Source organism: Agelaius phoeniceus, chromosome 12 (genome assembly GCF_051311805.1).
Source record: "Agelaius phoeniceus isolate bAgePho1 chromosome 12, bAgePho1.hap1, whole genome shotgun sequence".
NCBI classification, from domain to species: Eukaryota; Metazoa; Chordata; class Aves; order Passeriformes; family Icteridae; genus Agelaius; species Agelaius phoeniceus.
Window position 1 is genome coordinate 6,044,518 of NC_135276.1, and position 23,849 is coordinate 6,068,366.

Here is a 23,849-nt window from a genome sequence, read left to right on the forward strand (position 1 = left end):
CATGCCCTCAGATAAACTTCTATATCCTCCTCATGTCTGAGTCCTTTCAGCTGACAGTTCTTGCTGAAAACCTCCTTTGACCTTTGGAATGGTTTTTGTCTCTAAGTGTCCAGATTTCCATTTGATTTGAGTTGTTGAAAAAGCACAAGTGTGCTCAGAGCTCTGACTTGTTTTCCATAGAGGCTGGTATCAAATAAAGCAATAGAAAAACATTCTGCATTTCTCTGACTGAAGCGCAGTAGCTGCAGTGGCAGAGCAGCAGCCACAGCACATGGAAATTATTTTGCTATTTGCCAGTTTCCAAAGCAGGTGAAGCCCTCTGTGATACAGAAGGCCATGAAACTCCTGTTCCTCTGCATGAAGCAGCTCTGGGTGGAGAGGATGGTTGGCTGCTCAGTGGATTGTTCTAGAGTGGTACAGTGAAGCATCAGCAGTGTGGCTGAACCTGACTGGAGACCACATGCAGGCTGTGTGAAAACACAGATTAGTGAAAACACAGATTAATTGGCCTTAAAATAGTGTGCAAGTGTCAAAAAGAGGCTGGGTTACCATTCCCAGAGCGGTGGCACACACAAAGTCTCCCAGTGTCTCTTTCAATGTACAACCTCCAGCTTTCTTATGCTAGATATAACTATATCAGTATAATATAACTTCCCCCTGTATCCCTGCATGGGTGAAAACAGCTAAAACCTTTTGCCATTTAGCAAAATAACAGTGATTTTTGTTCTCTTCATAATTTATTAACATTTATTGCTGCATCAGGGAAATTTTATATTTGGCAACTGATGGATCTGGTGTTCAGCTCTAGGAATCCTGCTCAGCAGCATTGCCACAGGCTTGGGATGCAGGGGCATAAACATGGCATGAGCATGAAAATAGAGAATTGCACTGGAAACAACTGCTACTGTAGGGGTAAATGATGTCAATATAAATTGCCATCAGACACTAAGGCTGCAGGCTGCTGGAAATATGGCAAGAAAGGAGCATTTATCCAACTCTGAATCCCAACAATGAAGGTGCTTCCCTACAGCATTGGTATTTCCTTTGCACTTGAGAGATGAATGGAAGTGACTTGCTTGAGTTCATCAGGAATGCATGTTATAAATGATGCACCAAGCACCTGCATCTGTGCTCAGTTTTGTATTCATAGATATTTTAGTGGAGCTATTCATAAATGGGGCCTTTTCTAGAAGATAAAAATTCCATAGAGGCCTTTTTTTTAAGTAAATGCAGAAATTCAAGTGAAGAGAGTTTCAAAGATGCAATTCTTATATGTGCTATGATTGATAAATGGTAAATTTGTATTTGATCTTTTCAAAAAAACTTACAAGAGTTCAGAAAGCTCAAAAGCCCCTAAAATTCTTTCCTCTAGAAAAAAAAATTCAGACTGTTTGGAGGAGTTGTTTTTTAAGTCATCAGCATTAGACATCTCTTTTATGTGTTTGGTGAATTGTTACTTTTTTTTTTTCTTTCATTTTGATTTGATTAATTAGATCACATTGAGGACATTGGAATAAAATGGACTGGTTAATTCTTTCTTTGTTTGAAAAATAAACATTGGATTTGAGATCACATTTTTCCACTCTAGTGCATGAGAATATTCTTTCAGGGGGCTTGATTTTTGAAGATATATTTGAAAAATATCAAATGTTTCTGTTTAGCTTGCTTTAATTGCAGTTGCAATTTTTTTTATTCATTAATATTATTTGAACCATGTTCATGTTCTTTGGAAAACACAGAGCAACTTTCAGCTACTGGAATGCTCTGGTAAAAAGATGAGGAGAAAGTTTTCAAATTCATGAGGAAAAAAGAAAGAAAAAGCTTACCATGTTTCCCCCAGCAGTTTTAAATCTTTCCACCTCATGAGACACAACTTGTACAATCATTAAAGAGTTCTGTGACATAACCACATGAAATTATGAAAATATATGGGGTGAGAGTATTACAAAGTGACGACAGCTGAATCCTAATTTCATCATCCATTATAATTCTTGTCTTTCTGAGCAGCTTGAGATAAGATGATTTTTGTGGTTGGTGTATTCATATGTTGATATGTTTCTTGAGACATGTGTACTCTGCAAAATATGTTAACCAGTGAAAGAGCCTGTCTGAACTAAGTAAAATAAGGATAATTTAGGACATGCTGAACCCATGTAGAATTCTTCCTGCATAAGAAATGAGCCATGAGTCAGACCAGGAGAACAAGTTTGGCAGTGCTTCATTTGCAGGCCCATGGAATAACATGGAGAAAGATGGAGTGAAATAAGGAAAAAATCCAGCTGCAGAGAAAAGTGTAGATTATTTACCCATTTGTCTGTGAGTCAGGCTAATTTAACATTATCAATTAAAGATCCAGAGAGGAAGAAAAGGAAAAGCCTCATCAGCATCCCCTGACATGATATTTTCAGTCCTCATTTCAGTAGCTTCTGTATTTGCTGGGAGTCAGAGTAAGGTGGCTCTCCCAAGCCTCATTTCAAAGTTCTATCTGCTTGCTGCATTACAGCTAATTATTGAATGATAACCCAAATACTGAATAACAGGTGAGAGTGGGCCTGAAGTAATTTCTCCACTGTTAGCACGTTCTTCTATTTTAAGATTTTTTGTGCATTTTATGGTATGCAGCAAGTGCTGCCACATTAACATTTAAATACTTAACTTTCTATCTCTGTACTTTAATCTCATTCTTACATCCTTCAGCCTTTCATTACATTACCATTATCTGATAAATGCACATTTCTCTGTGTCCTTTGAAGTAGTGAATTATTATACAGTATGGACTAGATTATCCATAGATTATTTTCCATGCAGCACAGTCAGGAGATTCTCAAGAGCTGGGGCAAACACTCTGCATCAAGCTGCAAGGTCTGGCTTTGCGCTTGCTCCAGGATTAGGGAACTGAATTTTCCTTGTCTGGCTTTAAGAAGCAGCTGTAGGCACAGGCACCTGAAGACAGTGTGTCAGCTAAAATCTTCACAACAAGCAGCACTTAATTTATTTTCTCTGAAGTGCGATTTCCTAATCTAAAAGCAAAAATTATCCCTGCTCTAAGCATAGTCAGTTAGTACTAGAATGAAGTTGCAAATTCCAAAATTCTGATTTTTCAGTCCACTGTTTGATGCTTATTTTCAATTTTAGTGATGGTATAAAGGAAGAGGTAAATGTCCCAACATCCTTGAAATCATGAGGTCATTTAAGGACCTTTAACCTTTAGTCTAAGAAAGAAAGTTTCCATATTGTAGTTGTAAAAAAAGGGTAAAGTGTACAGAAAACTAAAGCAAGTAACCAGAGGAGTATTGATTTCTGCTGCATAAATCCTCCTGCAAACAGCAGTATGTGATAATTTAATGCCTTGTACATTCCCCTCGTGATTCTTAAGACAGCTCTGATGCATCTGGTTTGACATGAAAAGCCAGAGTTGGGACTGGAATGGTGCCTTGGTCTCTGCACTCTGGTGACATGGACATCTGAGCAGTGAGATGTGCTCTAAATCTGTGCCTGAGTAGCCCCAGGATCACACACAAGTGAAATTTCCTTGCTTTTATGCTCAAGACTACAAAATCCAAACAGTGTGAAAATTGTTGCTTATAACATCTCAGACCCAAATATCTTACAATAAAGGAACAAGAAGAGGGAAGATATTTTGTCAGCCTAAATGAAGAAAGGTGTCTGAAGCTTCATGAGCTCTGTAGTTCTGTGTGTGGCTCCCATTAAATTTCTTTGCTCACAGGGCATCATCAAATTCTGTGTGATTCACAGGAGTTGCAGTGAAAGTAGCTCAGAATCAAATGGAAATAGCTGCACAGCACCCCTCAGTTTCTGTTTGGAGAAAATATTCATCAGCACATAATTGTTTAGTAGAAGTGGATAACTCCAGGGACTGAGCCATTCTTTGTGCTGGACAATTGTTTAGAAGCTTATGGTCCATGCACAGTTCCTAATAACTTTTTCCAGTCCACAGAAAGTCAAGTGGTGCCCTTAGGAAATGTGTGATTCAGTATTCCAATTCTCTTTTAATTATTAATTTCTAGTCTTCATTTATATTTCATTGTACTGCAGAAAATCTCCACTCACCACAGTGCCACTTGCATCTCTTAACAGCCTGAAATATTTATTAAACTCATTAAGCTCCAGTCTTGGTAGCTAATTACAACAAACTTATGTTTGTGGAAGGAAATCTAGCTGTGAAGATTAAATTTAAATGAGGGCCAAAATCTCCTTGCCTTTGGAGATTTTTGTTTTTCCTCTTTTTAATTTGTCATGCTGATTTGTAAAGCTTCCTAGTTATTCTGGTAACACTAGCACTGCTGATAACAACAGACACTGCTTGTCTTGGAGAAGTGCCAGTATTCTAAGTACATGTCTAATTTGTCCAGACAGTTTTAAAGTCTCTTGAATTAAAATTATAAGTTTATTCTGAAGAGTTACAACAGACAATTACAGATGGAAATTTGAAATGAGAAATTTTAAAATAAAATTAACTACCAGAATTCTTTGAGGTTAAAGGCACTGAAAAAGTTCAACCCCCTTAGTACAGTGAATGTCACCAACCCATGTATTCAAGCAGGGCTCTCTGAGGGTTCAGCATGTGGGCTTGATGCTATTTAAAGGTTTCAACAGACTTTTGTCTAGCTGATTTTGAGGCCACTGCTAGATTTAAACCTCTGTGTGTGCATTTACTGGGACAGACAAAGTCAGTTTTTGGCTTCTGAAATGTTGTTCAAGTTAAAGCTCCTTTGAAGCACCCCTGGAGGATCATCTTCCTCTCCAGAATTGTGGATGGCTACTGGCATGAGAACTTCAGGCTTTGATAGGAGGCATTCCAGAGTAGTCTTCAATTTAGGGGCATTCCAGAGTAGTCCTCCATCTAGAAGTCTTCCACAACAAAAAAATCATGGAATGCTAAGGGTTGGAGGGGACATAAAGATCATCTAGTCCCAATGAACCTCGTTATTTTTTCAGCAGTGTCTTCCCATGAAGTTAGAAAAGTGAGTTTAGGTAGCTGCAGCAGACCTTGTAGCTACTTGGATATGAACTCTGACTGGCTAAGAGTAATTGCCTTTGCTTCTATTTGTGAGCCTTTCTGGAAGCTTTCCCCAAAAGCATCACTGTACTTTTGTACCACAGTGACTCCCCAGGAACCGCTGAAATCATCCTGTGAGCATCATGTGTCCAGAGCTTTCTGTGAGAGCACTCTCCTCTCTCCAACAGAAAGGGAGAAAGCTGAAATTGTAATTTTTAAATAGCATCTTTCAATTTGAGTGGAGCAAGCTGAAATGGTAGTTTTTAAATAGCATCTTTCAGTTTGAGAGTCAACAGATGAAAGACAGAGATTTTTAAAAAGGCAAAAGGCCTCTCACACAATGACCTCTGTAAAGGAAATATTCACTCATCTTTTTAATACAAAAATGTATTTCCTTCTTGATTCATATGTCAATGACTTTGTCTTCACATTTTTGTATAAGTTGGATTCAGTAAATGCCCTGAAAGGAACAACAGCAGAGTGTGTAACCTGAGGATGGGTGTGCGAGTCTCGCTGCTGACATCGGCTGAGGGGAATTTCAGGTTTCCTGGCAAAGGTAATTTTGTCTTGACTTGCTCCTTGGCTGCAGTGGAGTCAGGATGTAAAATGTGATGGTGGTGCAGAGCAGAGACATTCCTTTATGCACACAGTAGGTGTAGCATAACCTTCGGATGCGCTGGGTCCCACCATTCCCACACCGACTGCTGCTCAGGCTTAGCACTATTTTCACACTGTTCAAAAGAATACTTATGGGTATGCTTTGAGTTAGATTATTTAGATAGGCTTCAAGTTGAACAGGATGTGTTCCTCTGGCAATGTATGCTGTAACGAGGCAGACTTTTAGATAAAGTTGCCTTTTTTTAAAATCCAAATAAATAGGAGTTAGATAAGATACTGTAACTTCATGGCCATCAGTGCACATTGGAATTGAAATCAGATTATGTCTTAGAGTGCTTCTGCAGCTGCCAGTCAATCAATACGTGCAGAACTTGGGTCCTGGCCCAAGAAAGAGGTGGCAGAATGTGTCTGCTTGGGTGTGGTCAGCCACCCTGGAGCATGCTGCACTACTGCTCCTCATCCTTTCCTCTACTGAAATACTAATGATACATGGCTGAGGATATAATTACTTCTTCATTCAACTTCCCAGTTTTGTAGTTCAATTCAGGGAATGTGGGGATATGCAGCAAGTGCACATTGTGGAGCTCCAAAAACTTCTGAATATGAAGGACTGTCTCTACCTGAGGACTGCAGAGCTTCTTCAAAATACAAATACTTCAAAGTGCATTTCCAAAAAGCACAGAAAGCCCTTAAAATCTATGGTTAAGATTGTTAGTGTATATTAACAATACACATATATTAGGCTGGAAGGAAAATGGCTTATTAGACTTTTAATGTTTCAAGGAGGATCCCTCTGTCTTGAACAGCAGCACTTATTTCTGTCCCATTGTAAACAAGAGTTGACAATAACATATTTTCCTCATCTCACTCTGTGGACACTCAGGACAATAAAATTTCCAGTATCTGTGAATACCATTCTTTTTACAAAAATTCTGATACTAATGATATCTTCAAATGTTTCTCTAAAGATACCATTAAGCACATTTAATGAAACTTCTACTTATGCAGTTTACCTAGGACTGCATCTGACTTTTTCCAGGAACGTTGTCCTTTTCTACCTAGATATTTTGTCTAGGAAAAGCCAAGGTTTAGTCACCTGATGAGCAGATCAAGGCCATTTGCAGACACCTCCATTGCACAGGGTCAGATCTGTTCTGTGGCATATGGACAATGGATCTCCTGCATTTGGGATGCAATGGGATCTAACGTGTGTGCACTGAGTAGGTGATCTGTGTGAGCACAGTAAATCCAATTCACCCTGAGCTTACTGTATGGGTATAAATCAAGGATGCATCCCAGACACATTAGTCTCACTGCATTTCATTTTGTCTGGGAAAACCTGGACAGAAATATGGTAGCCCTAAGCTTCCCACATTCCACACTCCACACACACACATAATAGGTTCATGTCTTGAACCCTTGGTCTCTCTCGGGCTTTCCATTATTGTTGATACAACACATAAATCTCAGGTTAAGTGTTCTCCTGACTTTGCAGTTATTTTCCTTTTTCCTATAGGCCCAACAGTCTTTAAATCCTTCTGAGTTGCTTATTAGAGTTTTAGGTGGGACATAACAGACGACCCTTGGTTCAGCTCTCAGGCTGATTCAGGAGAAATCTCTTCTCTGTGTAATGCCCTGGTCTCTAACAAACCACTCCCAGTGATTTTTGCAGACGTGGGCATTGTTCTCTTTGTTTCATGTTCTGTGTTGTTTTCTTAGCCAAGTTGCTTTGGTATTTATTAATTGAGAGTTGTAAGTAATTCACTTAATCTAACACTTGATCAGCAATTTCAAATCAACATTTGAGAGGGAACATACCCTCAGGCAGTTGTTATTTATTCTGGTCAGGTAATTCCTTTCTGGGCTGTTTAAACAGCAACATGTTTTTTGTTACAGGGAGACTGCCTAACTTAGGAAAAGAGTTTGCAAAAGTCTGCTTTTCTGTTTCTTTCAAAGTTTAACTAAGTAGACTGCTCAGTGTGATAATGATAACCAAGTACTGAGGTGGGCAGATAGTAGTATAATTAAGAATATGCAACACTGCAGTATAAGGTCCAGGCATCTGGTAAGGATTAGATTTGCTGGTTATACAAAATCATGAAGACACAAACCATTCTGACAGATCTGATAGAAAGAAGAAAGATGAACACATTACCATCTAAGCTGCCCTTGTAGCACTGAGAAATCCTGTAGTGCTGTCCACCTAAAATATTTCAACATCAAAAGCTAAACATTTGACTCTCAGGGAGAAGTTGTATCACCCATTGCTAAATTTTCCCTTAAGTATTTTAAGCATTTTATTCCTCTGTGGAGGAAATACTGACTATGCAAATCACATTTGGGTTTTAGGAGATTTTTCTTCTCCTTTTGGAGTTTTGGAGTATGAGTAAGCCTGACTTTGTATTCCAGAGAAGTCCAATTGTTATAAAGCTCCATAGCAGAGTTCCTTCTGGCAGCCCATGAGGAAGAAGTCAGAAGAATCTCACTGAAATATGGAAGACTGAGCTTTAATAAGAGCAATGTGATAATTCAGGGGCTAGCATCTACAAACCATATTAGTAGTTAACAAGTCACCAAGCTTCAATCATTGCAAGGAGACGGATCCCTTTAAACCTATTAAAAAGTGCTTTAAAAGTTGCACAGGCACTCAGTGACAACTTTGGCCTTACAAAAGCTATCCCTCATCATAGTTATCAACAAGGTAAAGGCATAACACAGGCCTCCATTCCCCCTTTCCTTCCTCCTCCCAAAAAACAACAACCAGCAGCTACCAAAGCATTAAGCTCTATTTAGGGAATCCTTAGAGCAGGTTTGTCCTGGACCCAATAAGGCAAGTGTCTGCAGCTCCAGAATAAAGTGGGAAACTGAAGAAAGCTTTGAATTTCAAACATCTTTCAGTGAGGAATTAGTTTTAAAAGACATACAACAATAAGCCATGAAATAAGTCCAGACACCATAATTCAGGGATAGAATATGCTATGAAACTGGCAGGCATCCAGGCCAGAGCCAGGTGCCTGTTTTGGATTAGATTCAAGTGGCCTTAGGCCACCTACAGAGCTTTCAGGTAGAATCTGGAATCCGCTCACCTCAATAGTACCTTGCTTCTATTTCAGGTACTTGTGAAGGATTCCCAGATGGCTGGCACTCATCCAGACCCATCTGCTTTCACCTCTTCTTGTCTCTATGCTGTCATGAGACAGGCTGCAGAAAAAAAATGTATCTGGAAAACAGAGACTTAATAATTAACTGCCCATTTTCCTCAGTTTGCAGTGAGAAAATTCGACTCATGAGAGCTGCATTTATGTCTTGACACCCTGAGTGTGGGATTACAGATGAACAAGGCACAAGTGTGTATACATATAATCAAGGGGAAACAAAAGATAGATATTGAAAAAAAAATCTTCAAGCTTAAACTATTATAGGCCATAAAAAATAAAACTGCTTTGTCAATCTAATGAATATTTTACCTATCAAATTCTTCTATTTACTTTTAATTCTATTTTATACTGGGCTATGAAAATAGGCCAAGATAACTCAAGTCCTGAATGTCAGTTGTAGAATTCTGACTGTAAATGGTTTTTGCCTTGATGTGCTGCCTTCCATGTTTCTCTGGAAGATCCTGTGCATGTCCTGCCATGGGACTCCAGTTTCATTCCATGAGGGTGGCTGGCTGGAAGGGCAGAGCTGGAGCCAGCAAGGTTCTTCCTGCTAGATTCAGTACAATTATCCTGGAAGCATGGGGGAAAACTGATCAAGCTACCCTCAAACAGACTAATCAGTCTGAGTTTCTGTTATGAAGCTCTAGTACAATGTTACTGTGTCTGCCCTGCCAAGGAGGTTTAAATCTCATTTAAATTCAAGCTAAAATACTCCTTCTCTCATTGAAAGTAAAATGATTGAAATGGCCATGAAATCACTTTTATTAATGTTACAGTCTTAAAGAGTTCATCCATGGAGCAAAACAAGAGCACTGTCACAGTATCTGCTATTCCTTAAAGGGAAGGAAGGGAAGGATTTTGATTATGAGGCACCTCCCAGCAAACATAAACATACCTGGAATTAGACTTGTACATAAGGGCTTGCCGAGGAAAGCCTCAACCTTCAGGACTCCAATTTTCATGAATATTCTATTCCACATTTCTCTTATTGTAATAGGACTAGAAATCACCCTCACAGCCAGCTTTCATCCATGCTCCACTGCAGCACTTTTCCTAAAATGCTACTATAAAGGCCCAACTCTTGCCTTACTAAATTCAGTTTAATAAGAGCTGCTGATTTCAGTGTTACAGGCATACAACATAAAATGATCTAATTCCTTTTTTTCCCAACATCCTGCTCTATTGAAAACAGGCAAAAATCAAACACTTTCCACTCAGTACACACACACAGAGTAAGATATTATTAAATGTTGTCACAGCAACTGGTGCAACACTGAGTTTGTAAAACAGCTGTTTGATTCCTCAACATGCTGAAATCACTTTGGAAATCAACACCACAGTCGGGGAATAGTTTTGTTTGCAAATTAGGAATGCAAAGAAGGTTGTGGTAAATTAAAAACAGTAAGCTGAGCTCTTGGGATAGGGACCAGTTTTCTGTTCTGCATGTGTTCGGCACCTAGCACAAGGAATCCTCTACAGCTACTGCTACATATTCTTCATCTGTTCTCATAATCTTTTGGCATAAAAATCAGTGGTAAAAAATAAATCTCTTTGCAGAAAAATAAAAGGTAGGTCACGAAGGCCTTGTTTTCCTGATGAAAGAGTATAAAGCAATTGGAAGGAAATTAATGCCCTTATCCAAAGCTGTGATTGCTCACTGCCATTGTGGTGCAGTGCAGTCCTCAAGTAATGAGCTCTGGTCCTCAAAAGACACCATGTTCCAGTGTCTGACAAAAATCCCACCCTTGTTATGGAACAAGAGTTTAGAGTCTTTCAGTGCACAGCAAACAGAGTATCTGTGCAGATCTTTTAGACAACACCTTCTTTGTACAGTATTGCATGGTGCTGCAAGCCCTTTCTTATAGAAGCAAATATGGAACAGCTCCATAATTCTGTGGGAGACCTTTTCCTGTTTGTTTGCCAAGCCGTGGTTAAAATTCCCCCAGGGAAGTCCAGTTCAGGTGAGAAGGACATGAAGGTGGTGGGTCTGGGCAGACACCTACCAAGGGAAGATGAACAAACACTCTACCAGAAGTAAAACCACCTAATTTTCATAGGAAATGGGCTGATACTTAATTGAGAATGGTAAAACAAAGGATTTGTGAGTACGCCTCAACTGTTCCACAGAAGGGGCTGAAAAGGCTCCTGAGCTCCTTTGCAATCTGTGTTCCCAGCAAGAAGGCTGAAGAAACAAAGGCTCATTGATGTGAGAAGGGAGGGAAGTTTTTAATAGAGGAATCCCAGGAGCCAGCCAAAGAAGCATTATCTTGTATTAAAAAAATCTGCAAATAATGAATTTCAGAGAAAAGAGAAGCCAATTTTCTTTGCCTGGCCCATGAAATGAGCAGCAAATAAAAGAAAAAACACGTTTACAAAGGACTGGAGACTAAATCTTCCCAGCAACATTCTTCTTGGGGTATGTTGCTCAAAAGCATACAGGGATCCATGTTCAGAAATGCTCAGGAGGTTCAGTTCCTCTTGAGCCAACTGGAGCTGTGAATTCTTGTTACTGTGGAAAATTAAGTCCCAAAATTTTCATCCCAGAACTCAGACTCCCAACCTGAAACTAACTGGGTACAAGCAGGAGAATTGTTATCAGAGATCTTATCTTCAAACTGATGCCAGGACTTGTGGGAACTAGTCACATCAGCAGAAGTTACCTTTCCAGTCCAGTAATAAAATGAAAAAGCAAGATAATATTTCAGGCTTGGGTGTGATGAAGCAACACTACCAGCAATGGGGCAGAAAAGCACAACTTTTAGTCTCTGTTGGATGAAATAAATATAAGTTGTTTACGGACATGAAAAGAAGAACCACTATGAAATGAATGAGGAACCATTTCATCCCAATGCCATTTGTTTTGGGGGTGGAATAATCTCATACATTCCTAACATGGAAGACAGAGGTGGAAACTTCCATATGGATTTTGTTTCTTGGCCTGGTTTATCCTTTTCTGGGGTGCAGATGCTGGCTGACTGTAACAGGGACTGAGCTTTCCTTCCTGCACGTGATGCCAGAGTACGTCTGAAACCAATCCTAGTGTCTTAGAAGTAATTTGCAGGGGTTTTAACTGTGTCTTTGTGACTCTGAAGGCTGCCCAGCCTTCCGGGTAGAGTGCAAATCGCTATTTATAAAAAGCATTTTCAAAGTGGATCTTTGAACCTGCTGGACTGCACAGTTTCTCCCGTGCCATTTTTGATCCATTGTATAAATACAAATTTTGGCACGTGCACAACATTATAAACTGCATAATTGTTTTTATTAGAGTTCTGTGAGTTTGGAGGTACCTGTGCTTTAATTACCCCTGGCATGCTTCCAGGAAAACTCTTCTAAAATGTAGTGCTTGCAAAGCCTTTGTCGGGCCACCCACAATGACAGCTTTTATTTTTCCTCTATTAGTGATGGACATTTTCATTTAATTTCAGTCTGGGTGTGTGACAGAGCCCCCGTGCACTGAGCTGCAGCTTCCCCCTGTTCACTTTCCAGCCACAGAGTGGTCGGGACACCGTGGCAGCCACTTGTGACGTTTGGACCCGAGCCAAGCGAATGCTGTTTGCAAAGTTTTTTAGGTTGTCTGTCTTGCTTCCTTGGTCTCCCCTCCCCCTTCCAAAAATTGCTGGTGACGCTAGAAATGCAAGTCAGTTAATCTGTTCTAAAATCTAAGCACCAGCCTACAGCAGAGTCGGCTGGAGAAATGCAGAACATTGCTTGGAAGGTGGGTTTAGTTCCGCTCCTGAGCCCAAATCTCCTGTGTCGCAGGACAGAGCAAGGACAATGGCAACAAGTCAGCAGGATAGCTGGAACTTCATACTCCATGCCAGAAAATGGGATGTCCAGCTAGCACAAATAAATGTGTAGAACTAATCAAATTAGGATGGACATGCTGTGCAATACAGAGAAATGCATGTAAGCAGAAAATTGTGTTTAATATTTGTAATCAAAAGCATTTATTTGGGACTATAACAGCCCAGTGCTACGTGCAAATTGGGTGAGGAAAAAATGTAAACATTGTTTTTTTGATTTCACGGAGTTAGGGTGCAACAGGAATGTTGGATGGAGCTCCTTTTCCAGGGGCTGTGATTAAAAAGCTATAGGGGCTTATTGACAGAAAATATTACTGTAAATAGTGGTGGAAACCTATTCCACAATGATTACTCTTTATTGCAAGGTATTTGCCAGACTTTATAGGATGCAAACTGAAAACTGTGGGTTTAGGGACAAGCTGAGGTTATGACTTCCACCCTAACACCATGTTTTAAGGCAGCTGCAGAGAGCAGAATTTAATAGAGAAGCTGGTGAGACAGTGGAATTTTATTCTGTGAACTTTCAGGTCCTTAAGGATCAGGAATTAATGGAGGAACTACACTAAGGTAACCAGTATGTGTTTTTGTTACTTATGAGTTTTAATGTCAGCTGAAATATAGTTACCCATAAACAGAATAACCAGTGGCATGGTATAGCCTGTGCCATGTGTCACTGAAAAATGCAATTAACCATCAGGCAAAAGCAACTCTATTCCAGTGGCTCATATGGTAAACTGAATACTGGTTAGAAATGCAGAAACATGCTTTTGGGAACATGCTAAACTAGCATTTTCCATTCCTCAGAACACTGTAGTCAGCTTCAGATTTTGTGGAAGTAGACAAAGGAGTCCTCAGAGTTTCTATTTATGAGAGTAGCCTTCTAAAATTTGGGGTGGAGGGGGGAAGAGGACGGTGCAGGAGTGGATCTGCTGTCAGCTGCCATTCCAGTGCTCTCTGGTACTTTATAACCCTGCTCTGTGGAAGTCAGAGCAGTGCAGGAGGTGCTGCAGCTGTGGGGAAGCTGAACTGTGTCCCCAGACCCTCAGTGTGTCAGGATGTGCCCTCACCCCAAACCTGAGGGGCACCACCTCTCTCTGTTCACAGCCTCCTGTCTGCACAAAGGATCTTTCTAGCAGGGAGGGCACAAAGATTCTCTTCTCAGGTTCTCTAACCCACCCAGAGAAAGGAGCTGTGGTCAGTCATGCCAGCTGGCCGATTTGGCCTCAAATTGTACAGTATTACATGGGTTTAGATAATGTACAGATAGACCAATGGGATTTGATACCAGCTGAGCACATCCCTGCAACTCCACTGAATCTAAAAAAAGACCTTCCCCAAGGTCTTTTTTAAGTTGTTCATATTTTGCTCAACCAGCCATCTCATCCTGCTACAACTGAGTAACAGCTGCTGAACTCTTTAGACAAATTATATAAATTCACAAAATGCCTTGAGGTTATTGAATGAAAAATGTAATGAGAAAGAAAAGCCTCCTTAGCTGTTGTGTTGAGTGTGGAACACAACCAACTTTGGAGCATAATTTCACTATGGGGCCTCTTCAACTTGTGACAAAGATGAAACTGATGGGTTTTAAACACTACCAGCTCATTCTAAAGAGGGTCATTTGTAAAGGGGATTCTAAGAAGACTTCTATGCAAAGAGTTTCACCCAGCATGTGGTTAATCATCCCTCACTAGAATTGAAGGCAAAAAGCTTCTGTGCCTCCCAAGAGGGAAACTTCATCGTGAGGATAAACATAGAGAGGGTAAAGATGGAGCTGGACGAATCCTATGGAGTGCTTATATGTATCCTGAGTAACCCAACAAGTATGAAATTTGGCAAGAAATGGTCCCAGAAATGGTCAAGCAGGAATGGACAGTTGCAGAAACTGAATGCTAACTTAGCAAAAGAAAATTCTGCTCTGATTCTACTATGCATATTCACTGAATATCCATTAAAATGAGCCCCCCCTGCACCATTTCCCATCAAAAGCACTCTGCCTCCAGTCATCCAACCATACGTGGTTTAACTCTAGTATAAATTATAAAAATTAATTTTAAACACAAATAAATCTGGAAGATAATCTAGATTGACAGCTCTCTGTCTTCTGTGAATTGTTCACTCAGGTCAGTGGTCACAAATGTCCCACATGATGAAGAGCTGCTCTAACAAAGATGGCAAAACAAACATGGTGGGGTTTTAGTCCAGGGCTTGTTTCTCCTGCGTGCCTGTCAGTCATGTTAGCAGGAAGCACAGAATCATAGAACCATGGAATGGTTTGGATGGGAAGGGACCTCTCCTTCCAACACCCCTGCCATGGGCAGGGATACCTTCCTTCAGATAAGGTTGATTCAAGCCCCATCCAACCTGGCCTTGGGTAATTCCAGAGATGGGGCAGCCACAGCTGTGTGAGCTCTGTGTGCAGTTTGACTCTATCATGATGGTCATGACAGCATCATTCTTGGGGAAAAAAAGAATAGGAAAGTTTATTGGAAAAGAAGGATTCAGAATTAGAAAGAATAGACTCCTGAAAAATAGTAATCAGTTTTCTATGATTTGCTCACAGGTCGAAACAAGAACATCTACCATCTTTGCATGCAGCCATCAGGACAGTGGACAGACACTTTGCTTTCAGGTGTGGTCTGTCTAGAGAGGGGGTGAGACATCCTGGTGAAACTTGGGCTCTGCTCTTGGACCTTGGTGTGGGGAAAGCGAAGCAGTAACTCAGTGCTGCTGTGGAGCAGCAACCTCCTCCTCTGCCTTGCAGCTCTGGGAGCAATCCTGACCTCCCCACTGGGGTTTGGAGCTGATCTCTTCAGGCTGGAGATCCCTCCCCAAGAAGGTTATTGCTACCTGCAGGGCAATGCTGCTCCAGAGTGACAACCTTTGGTGGTTGCACAGTTCCTTTGCACAGTTCCTTGTATTCCTGGGCAATAAAGGAGATTCTCACACAGGCAAAAACAATTAGAACAGGTGGATGCAAACTATGCAGGTACAATAATGAACTTTTGAGAACCTGATAAAACTGATCAGCATAAAAAATTGGTGGGAGCATCCATCCTGGGAGCTTAGGCAGGATAGAGCCCAATGAGACTGCAGTGTGGTAATGGCTCTCTCTGAGGAAATCTGTGTTTGTGGTCATCTGAGGTGGGACTTGCTAGGGAGAGGGGGGAGGAAAGCCCCCCTCTGACTGCATTGTTTACTCCACTGCTGGCTGAGGAGCTTTAGCTTTCTCTGATGTTTTGCATGGTGTGTTTGCACATGGAACGAGCTGCCTTGCAGGATTCTCTGATGTTTATGACCATCACTGCTGGGATCTTGATTGACTTGGGGAGCAAAGGATGATGTTGTCTGGGCATGTTAACTGATCAATGTTGCTGCCTACAGGCCAGGAAAGGTTGGAGTCCCCTGCCTAATGCCAACTCAAATTTAGATGCATGTCATTTATAGTCATGCAAAGCAGTGTCACATTTTTTTCTTCTTCTTTGATCATACCCAGAAACTATAAATCCCCAGGGTGAAATCTTAGCTCTACAGAAACCCAGAGCAAACCTCCTTTCAGTGATGCACAGTTCATGGTGGAAGTTGTTTTTATTTCTTAAATGATTCTTGTAATTGCTGGAGAATTGTATTTATTTCTCTCCCCTCACAGCAAATGAAATGTCAAATTTCATTGTCAAGTAGCCTGCTGAAAACAGTCAGGTCTGTCAATTCAGAGTGCTGAGGGCTGATAATAAAATTACAACCCAGTAATTTTATATTTTTCTCCTATTATCTGCCATGCACAGTATTTTTCATGTGTTCTACTCCACTGGGACGATTGTAAACCCGTGGCTAGCTCTTTCATTTGAATATACTCAGTGGGAGGTGGCAGGTGCACTGTTACAAACAGATTTTGAAACTTTATCATAATATATTCAGAAGGTGATAATGTAAAAGCTGCTGGAAAATGGAGCGAGATGAAGGAAAAATTCCACGCCTGGGAATTTATTTAATGTTTAAACACAGGAAATGCTTTAAAAGCAAAAATATCTCAGATCTGTCTAATAATCCACTGCCCCAGACTAGTCACCATGATACCCCTGGCGAAGGGGGCAGGTAGAGGAGATGACCTCTGTCTCACCTCAGCTTCCATAGGTGCTCTCCAGCTCCTGTGCCAGCTGGGGCAAAGAGGCACCTTAAGCTGACACAGTTACTGTTTGTTTTCTCTGTGTGACTGTGGGACAAGGGAGATTTTGAGTGAGATTAGACTGAGACACACACTGGAAAACTCTCTGGCAGAAAAGAGAGATCATGAGGTGAGGGACACTTCTCCCAAGTGCCAAAATCATCAGAAACAAGTTCTGTGTTGATTTCCAGCCTGGACCAGTCCCATCCACTTCAATACTTGTTTGCTATTAGATTATTTGGATCTTTGATCCTTTCCTGAAGTTTTCTGCAGAAAGAAGTGTGCAATAGCGCAACTACATTGGTTGGGACCAGAATCTGGTGCTGTGTTTGGCTCAGTTTGTGTGAACCACTGTGTGAAAATCAGCTCCTTGATGGACATCAGTGTCCAGTACATGTCACAGCTGTGTTCACTTCCCAGGCACCTTCATCTTTGTGTGATTTGTTTCTTTGTTTTCAAATGATGCAGCTTTTAAAAATAATAGAAAATAACAGCACATTGTCTCCAAGTGAGTATTGGAAGCTGCATGGCTTGTCCTGGACTGTGCTCCCCCAGCATGCTCACAGAACCATCTTTGTAAAGAGAGGGAATCTTTGTGAATAGAGAGGATCTCATCAATGTATGAAGACATAGTGCCAAGCACCTGAAGTGTCTGAAGGAGGAGTGCCAAAGGAATGGAGCCAGGTGCAACTTGGAGGTGCCCAGAGACATGGGACAAGAGGCCCTGAGCAGAAACTGATGCCTAGGAAGTTCCACCTGGACATGAAGAAGGACTTCTTCCCTGTGCAGCGGCTGAACACTGGAAGAGATTGTCCAGAGAGGGTGTGGAGTCTCCATCAATGGGGACATTCCAAAACTGCCTGGAGACAACCCTGTGCCCGGTGCTTGGGATGACCGTGGCTGCACCAGCTGATCCACTGTGATCCCTCCCAGCCTGACTGTCCTGTGCCCGGTGCTTGGGATGCCCGTGGCTGGATCCACCACGATCCCTCCCAGCCTGACCGTCCTGTGCCCGGTGCTTGGGATGACCGTGGCTGGATCCACCGTGATCCCTTCCAGCCTGACCATCCTGTGCCCGGTGCTTGGGATGACCGTGGCTGGATCCACCATGATCCCTCCCAGCCTGACCGTCCTGTACCCGATGCTTGGGATGACCGTGGCTGGATCCACCATGATCCCTTCCAGCCTGACCATCCTGTGCCCGGTGCTTGGGATGACTGTGGCTGGATCCACCGTGATCCCTTCCAGCCTGACCATCCTGTGCCCACTCCCGCGGGCCGGGCCCCATTGTGCCCCTCACCGCAGGTCCCCCGCTGTCTGCACATCCCCTCAGGTGCGCCCTGCCGTGCCGTGCCGTGCCGTGCCGTGCCGTGCGCGGCTCCCCCCGCCCGCCGCTCCGCTCCGCTCCGCCGTGCCCGGCCCCAGGTGCCTCCCGCCCGCTGTCCCGCCCGGCCCGGCCCCGCTCCGCTCCGCCCCGCGGGTCCCGCCCGCCCCGCTCGCCCCCCGGGTGCGGCCGCTCCAGACGCGGCGCCGGAGGCAGCGCTGCCCCGCGGCGGCGGCGGCGGCGGCGGCGGCGGGGCTTAAAGCGCTCGGGCGGCCGGGGCCGCGCTCACCTGGGCGCCGCTCCCCGCGCTCCGCCGGCCGCCGCAGCGGCTGCGGGGCAGCGCCCAGGTGACCATGCGGGGCAGGCGGCCGCACGCCCCGGGCAGCAGGTAGCACTCGCCAGGTGCGCGGCGGAACATGGACTGTCTCCTGCTGGCCGTCTGGACTTTACCTGCTGCGATCCTCGGCGGCAGCTCCATGCAATTCCAGACTCTCCCGTGGCTCGGAAGCGCTGTAAAGGCAGGTCGAGAGCACTTTCTTTTGCAGTCGCCTAGTGTACTTTCATACCAGGTTACTGCGGTTTCTGGTGCCTTGTCTTTCTGCCTTGCCTTGCCTTGTCAAACTTCACCCAATGCTCCTTTTCTCTCTCTCTCTTTTAATTTTTCTTTCTCTTGCAGACCCTTCAGCTGTGTTGCCTCTGTTGCATGTCTCATGCGGCAACTTTAACCAGTGACAGCATCAGTGAATTGACTCATGGTTTGTATAGCTCTTTCTGTGTCTGTATGTGAACATTTGCATGGATTTTTTTTTCTTTTTTTTTTTTTTTTTTCGTGGAGTGAATATTTAGAGGGGAGAAGTCACAGTGTTTAGGGAGCATAAAGTGCAAGCAGGCTGGCTACTGTGGGATGGTGAACCATGGGCAGGGATTAACTTGTTAAGCCCTGTGTGCTAAAGCTGAAAGGAACAATATGTAGCAGCAAAGCAAATGAATGAGATGGTAAATACATCCACGTTTCCATGTGCGATTAGAAAGATGAATGTGTGTGTGTGTGTGTGTAGCCACAACAGCAAAACCTCATGTGTCTGTTGTGGAAGCAGTGAGACAAAAGTAATGAAAAGATTTGTGAGGGGGAGCAGGAGGAGCTGTGCAATGCAGGCTAAGGGGGGGGAAAAACCTGGAGAGAAAAGGCTCGTGTGAGTGGGAGCTCAGGAGCCGTTTGTTCCCAGGTTGGAGTGGCTAGCACGTAGATGCTGATGGCTTTGGGACTTTTGAAGTGCAGTATATGCTTTGTATTGTGTGTGAGCAGAAACAAAGTGCAACAGAGAACCACACCAGGGTGCAGAAAGGAAACCCCTCCTGCACCCTGTGCTCTGCTCACTGGGGGATTCCCTCTCTCCAGCAGCTGCTTGCATTTTTTGGCCACCAGCCTGCTTAGCGCCCTCAGCTTCTGCCGTTGATTAACACCACTCGAGGAAAGTGAAAGCTCTTGATGTATTGTTTCCACTGTCTAAGGAAAAGCAACCTGTCAGTGGTTACGTTTTCAGCCTAATGTGTGTCCAATAAAATCTATTCAGGCAAAGAGATTGATTGAGAGATTTTGCAACATCTGTTACAACACAAAAAGGAGGGGGTTTTCTTCTTTTTTGATGGTGTTATTTCAATTTAGGAAGAGAAATTAATTGCTTGTCAAGTGCATGGACAACTCTAAGTGTCCACAGAGAAACACAGCTCACAAATTAAATTAAATGGGGTTGGGAAGCAGTTTTTTCAGCATAATTTCTTAGGCTACCAGGAATGGGTGCAAAGATCCTAGTTCAGGAAACAGCTGAAACTCAGACCCTGGTTCCTGGACACAGGTAATCCCTGCATGGCTAGGTCAACACCAATGGTAATATACTGCAAGTGAGGCACCTGCTTGTACAGCCAGCTGAATTATGGTCTCTTTCACCTTCCTTTTTTTGGGTGGTTCTGAGTAGATCAGAGTGTTCTCCTCAAAAACAGTTTTGTAATTTTTTGCATATTTTATCCAAAACAATAAACTTCTTTGACATGCAATTAGCAATGGCTGATGAAAGGTTATTAGGTAGGATGTAATCTCTTTCTGCTGGAGGTCAGTTACAATTTGAAACCCAGTCTAATCAAGTCACTACAAAGAGATGAGGTCTCACTCAGTTAAGGCATTAATAAATTAATCCTTTAATCCACTTGAACAAGTGGTAGAGTTCTGCAAGGTCTCAGTCATGGCTACCCCTACAGTGATACAACATTTGCTGCATTCTTAGGGAAGGGAAAAGCCTCTCAAACCAGAGCGGCCTTCACATTTGACAACAATTAATACAGGGGGAGGGGAAAACCTCCAGATCTGCTGGTGATGACAAATGTCTTCAGAGGAGCAGTTGTGGGAATGTTCACAGCTATGCTAGTTAGTCTGTGCCTCTCAGTGGGGCACAAAGGAAACAAACACAGGCTGAGAGCCTTTGTGACTTACGGGGGTGAATTTATGCAGGCGAGACAGCACACACAGAGCCTGCAGGCCAGCCCCAAAGTGAGGGAATGCTCCATGCCATAGGAAATGCCTGATATTGTGTCAGAGTGCCTTGTTTGTGGGATGCCAGAGCTGATGGCCAACTCTTTATCGTTACAGATTATGTGTTTGTGACACCTGTCAGAGTGGATGCCAGCGGATCGTACATTTCACATGATGTTTTGCACAGTACTAGGAGAAAGAGATCAACTCAGAGTTCAAAGAGTTCCTTGCACTACAAATTTTCAGCATTTGGACAGGAACTTCACTTAGAGCTTAAACCTTCAACCATTTTAAGCAACAGTTTTATTGTCCAGGTACTCGGGAAAGATGGACTGTCAAATTCTCAGGACCATGAAATTGAGCAGTGTTTCTACCAGGGATTTATAAGGAATGATAGCACCTCTTCAGTAGCAATATCTACGTGTGTAGGCTTGGTAAGTGTCTATTTAAAACAAATCAGCTTTAAAAGTATTTTTGTGTGTGCAATAGTAGCTGAAGGTATGTAGTTCACATAATAGTCAAGACACCATAAACCCTTTTGTGATTTTTCTAGTATCACTAGTTGCTATTGTATTTAACAGAAGAGACTTCATTATAGCCAATGAACAGCATCAAACCTTTGTAATTTTTTATGACAGTCTTTCAGGAAAAAAAACAAGACTAGCTGGTAGTCCTAGTAATTATCCCATAGCAATTTGTTACAGTTTGTGATAGTTTATACATTTCTGCTCACTCTTAAGTAAAAGTTTTTCCTGCCTTTGTGAAATGTGGTGAATAAAGGAAAAAAGCCAGTCCAGAAGCTTGTGAAAAACAATATTATATCTAGGTTTGTCAACTAATTTAAGGAAGGGTGAATTTCCTAGCTTGGCAGGACTTATGAACAAATTTCCCTTTGTTTCCTTTGATAATTCAAGCATTATTTGGGTTTACAGGTCTTCATGAGTTGATCTCTTATGAATGTGTTAAATATTATCATTGTGTATTTTCCATTTATGGCTGTCAGCCAAGTTCATGAAAATCATTATTCACAGGTGATTTTTTCAAAATAGATTTGACAGTGCTCATTGCCTGCAGAGAAGGCTTTACTGATGTAATTTAGGAGAATTGTCTACAGAATTAATAGCTAAGGATGTTTTTTAAGGCTTAATCGCTTGCACTTGCAAAGCTGTCTGCTGTGGCTGCAGAGGAAGGCAGTGACATTGAGTGGGAAGTCTATGAAGTCATCTGTGTGCTTTGTGGTTGACTAAAGGTCCAGAGGATATGTTGGGTCACCCTCTTGAAATCTGTTTTGCAAAGGTACTTGTCTCTGAGGGCTATTAAACTGTGTGACGGGACCAGAAAGGAGCACTTGAGACAGCCAGTGCTTCCTTTGAAACTGGAATCAGTGACTTGAGAAGCCTGTTCATTAGGAAGGGATGTTGATAACTGGTTGAAGTGGTCTGGGTTATATTTTGAATGCTGTGTCCTTTTATTTTTTATTTTTTTCCTCCCATCAGGTTAGAGTAATCTTAACAGTTCATTTGAACAGTTGCAAATGTGAGTTTGGAGCAGGTGCCAGGAACTGGGTTGAAGCTTTCTTTTGCTTTTAAAGCTGTGTTTGTGATGCTGAACTGTTAATACCAAATGTGTTCAGTTGTTTTAATGGAAGCTTCATGTTCACAACTGCCACCTTTTATCAGATTTACTCAGAAAAATACCTTGTTTTCACTCATTGCAGTATTTTGTCTTTTTACTATGGGAAGTGCTCTACCTACACACAGCAGGTACAGTTTGGGAGATCTCCCCCGTTTGCCCACGTTTTGATTTTTAACATGCTTTCTGAGCTAAGTGAAGTTGAGCTTGTCAAGTCTTGTCTGGAGAAGGAAGGTTCAAGCCTGCCTCAGGTCACAGAGGAACAGAATGTGGTGATCTTAACTGAGAATGAAATGGATCTTTTACCACTGTCTCGACACAGAGGTTGTTATGACTGGTAAGCTTCACTTAGAAAAGATCCAGAAACTGATCAAAAGAGAATAAATATTGTAGTGTGAACAAACTTATTATGGAAGTACCTAAATTATCAACAAATAGAATCTCTGTTTAAAATTAATTTCAAGGTTCAATAGATTTTTGCCTTCAATTGTTGTTTTAAACTGGCAAATGAAGTAAACCTTTACTTACAATAATCTCCTGTAGGGTAGGTATCCCAAAGTATAATTGTTCCTTTCTCTCCCTATCCATCTATTAATTTCAGTGCACCTAATGAATCTCAGGCAAATTACCAACAGGATTCTGAGTCCTTCAGTTTACAAGGCTGTCCTCCTAAAGATGTCGTCAGCTGTCTGTAATGACACCCACGTCACTTTTCCCTGGGATCCAAATTCAGTAATCATATGTTAAGTCTGGACGCTGTGCTCTGATCAAGAGAACCTTGTGAATAGCTTCTATATCCTTTTGCACCAACTACTTTTGTCACTTGGTTGCCCTTCTTTCCTATTTGCTTTGTTCACTGCAATTAAACCAAAAGTGGTGTTTCTTCTATATGGTTGGTAGCACTAATCTTTCCATTGTTCCTTTCATTAGCAATAGCTTCTCTACAATAAAGCTGCAGTGACCCATTCTTTCAAGCCTGGAACACCACAATGTGATTTGGAAGCAATTGCATTTCAATAGACTACGGGGACTCTTTGATCTAATTTTTTGGATGACCTAGAGTATTCAGTCATTCAGCTGTCTGTTATCTGCCAGTGCTGCAGAGGAGACTTTGGGGAGAGGCTGTATGAAATGGCTTGTTAGGCAGGATGACCTTAACTTAACACTGGAAAGGAGCAAGAATTTGTTGCTTTGGTCTAGATCTGTTAAGAGATGTGTGTATATTACATTTTAATGGCTTAGTTGACAGGAAGGCCCCACGTTTTTATGCTGATTTGTTGATTTGAGACCAAATGTTTCCATCAGTCAACACAATTTTCTTGGTGTGTCAGAAGGCAGAACTGGATCTTTATCTGAACAAATCTCTAATAGAGTAAGTGAGCATTTCAGGAGAATGTGCACAAGTTTACTGTGAGTGCTACCACTTTTCATCATCAAAGTGCTTCAATTTTCAAATGGAAACTTGTTTTTTCTGTCTTCTGCCCTTTTTCTGCTTCAGTCAGCATCCTTTGCTTGCTGGAGCATTGTTATACAGCAAAAACCCAGCGCTTTTACTTGTTTTGTAAATGAAAACTCTGCTCTGGACCTTCTGTGGAGAACATG

The 23,849-nt window shown here is 42.2% G+C and overlaps 2 protein-coding genes across 2 annotated transcripts in view; one reads left to right on the plus strand and one right to left on the minus strand.

Annotated features, from left to right (window-relative positions):
• LOC129125247 (hypoxanthine-guanine phosphoribosyltransferase-like) overlaps positions 1 to 18,021 on the minus strand; it is a 100,090-nt gene extending 82,069 nt beyond the window's left edge. Inside the window, exons 1-2 of the mRNA XM_077185211.1 lie at positions 17,521 to 18,021; positions 15,450 to 15,522 (exon numbers count right to left, since the gene is read on the minus strand). Coding sequence (XP_077041326.1) covers positions 15,450 to 15,522; positions 17,521 to 18,021 — 574 coding nt within the window. The remainder of the gene's footprint in view (positions 1 to 15,449; positions 15,523 to 17,520) is intronic.
• Positions 18,022 to 18,429: 408 nt separating this feature from the next.
• ADAMTS18 (ADAM metallopeptidase with thrombospondin type 1 motif 18) overlaps positions 18,430 to 23,849 on the plus strand; it is a 77,641-nt gene continuing 72,221 nt past the window's right edge. Inside the window, exons 1-3 of the mRNA XM_054640593.2 lie at positions 18,430 to 18,606; positions 18,765 to 18,843; positions 20,733 to 21,049. Coding sequence (XP_054496568.1) covers positions 18,505 to 18,606; positions 18,765 to 18,843; positions 20,733 to 21,049 — 498 coding nt within the window. The 5' untranslated portion in view covers positions 18,430 to 18,504. The remainder of the gene's footprint in view (positions 18,607 to 18,764; positions 18,844 to 20,732; positions 21,050 to 23,849) is intronic.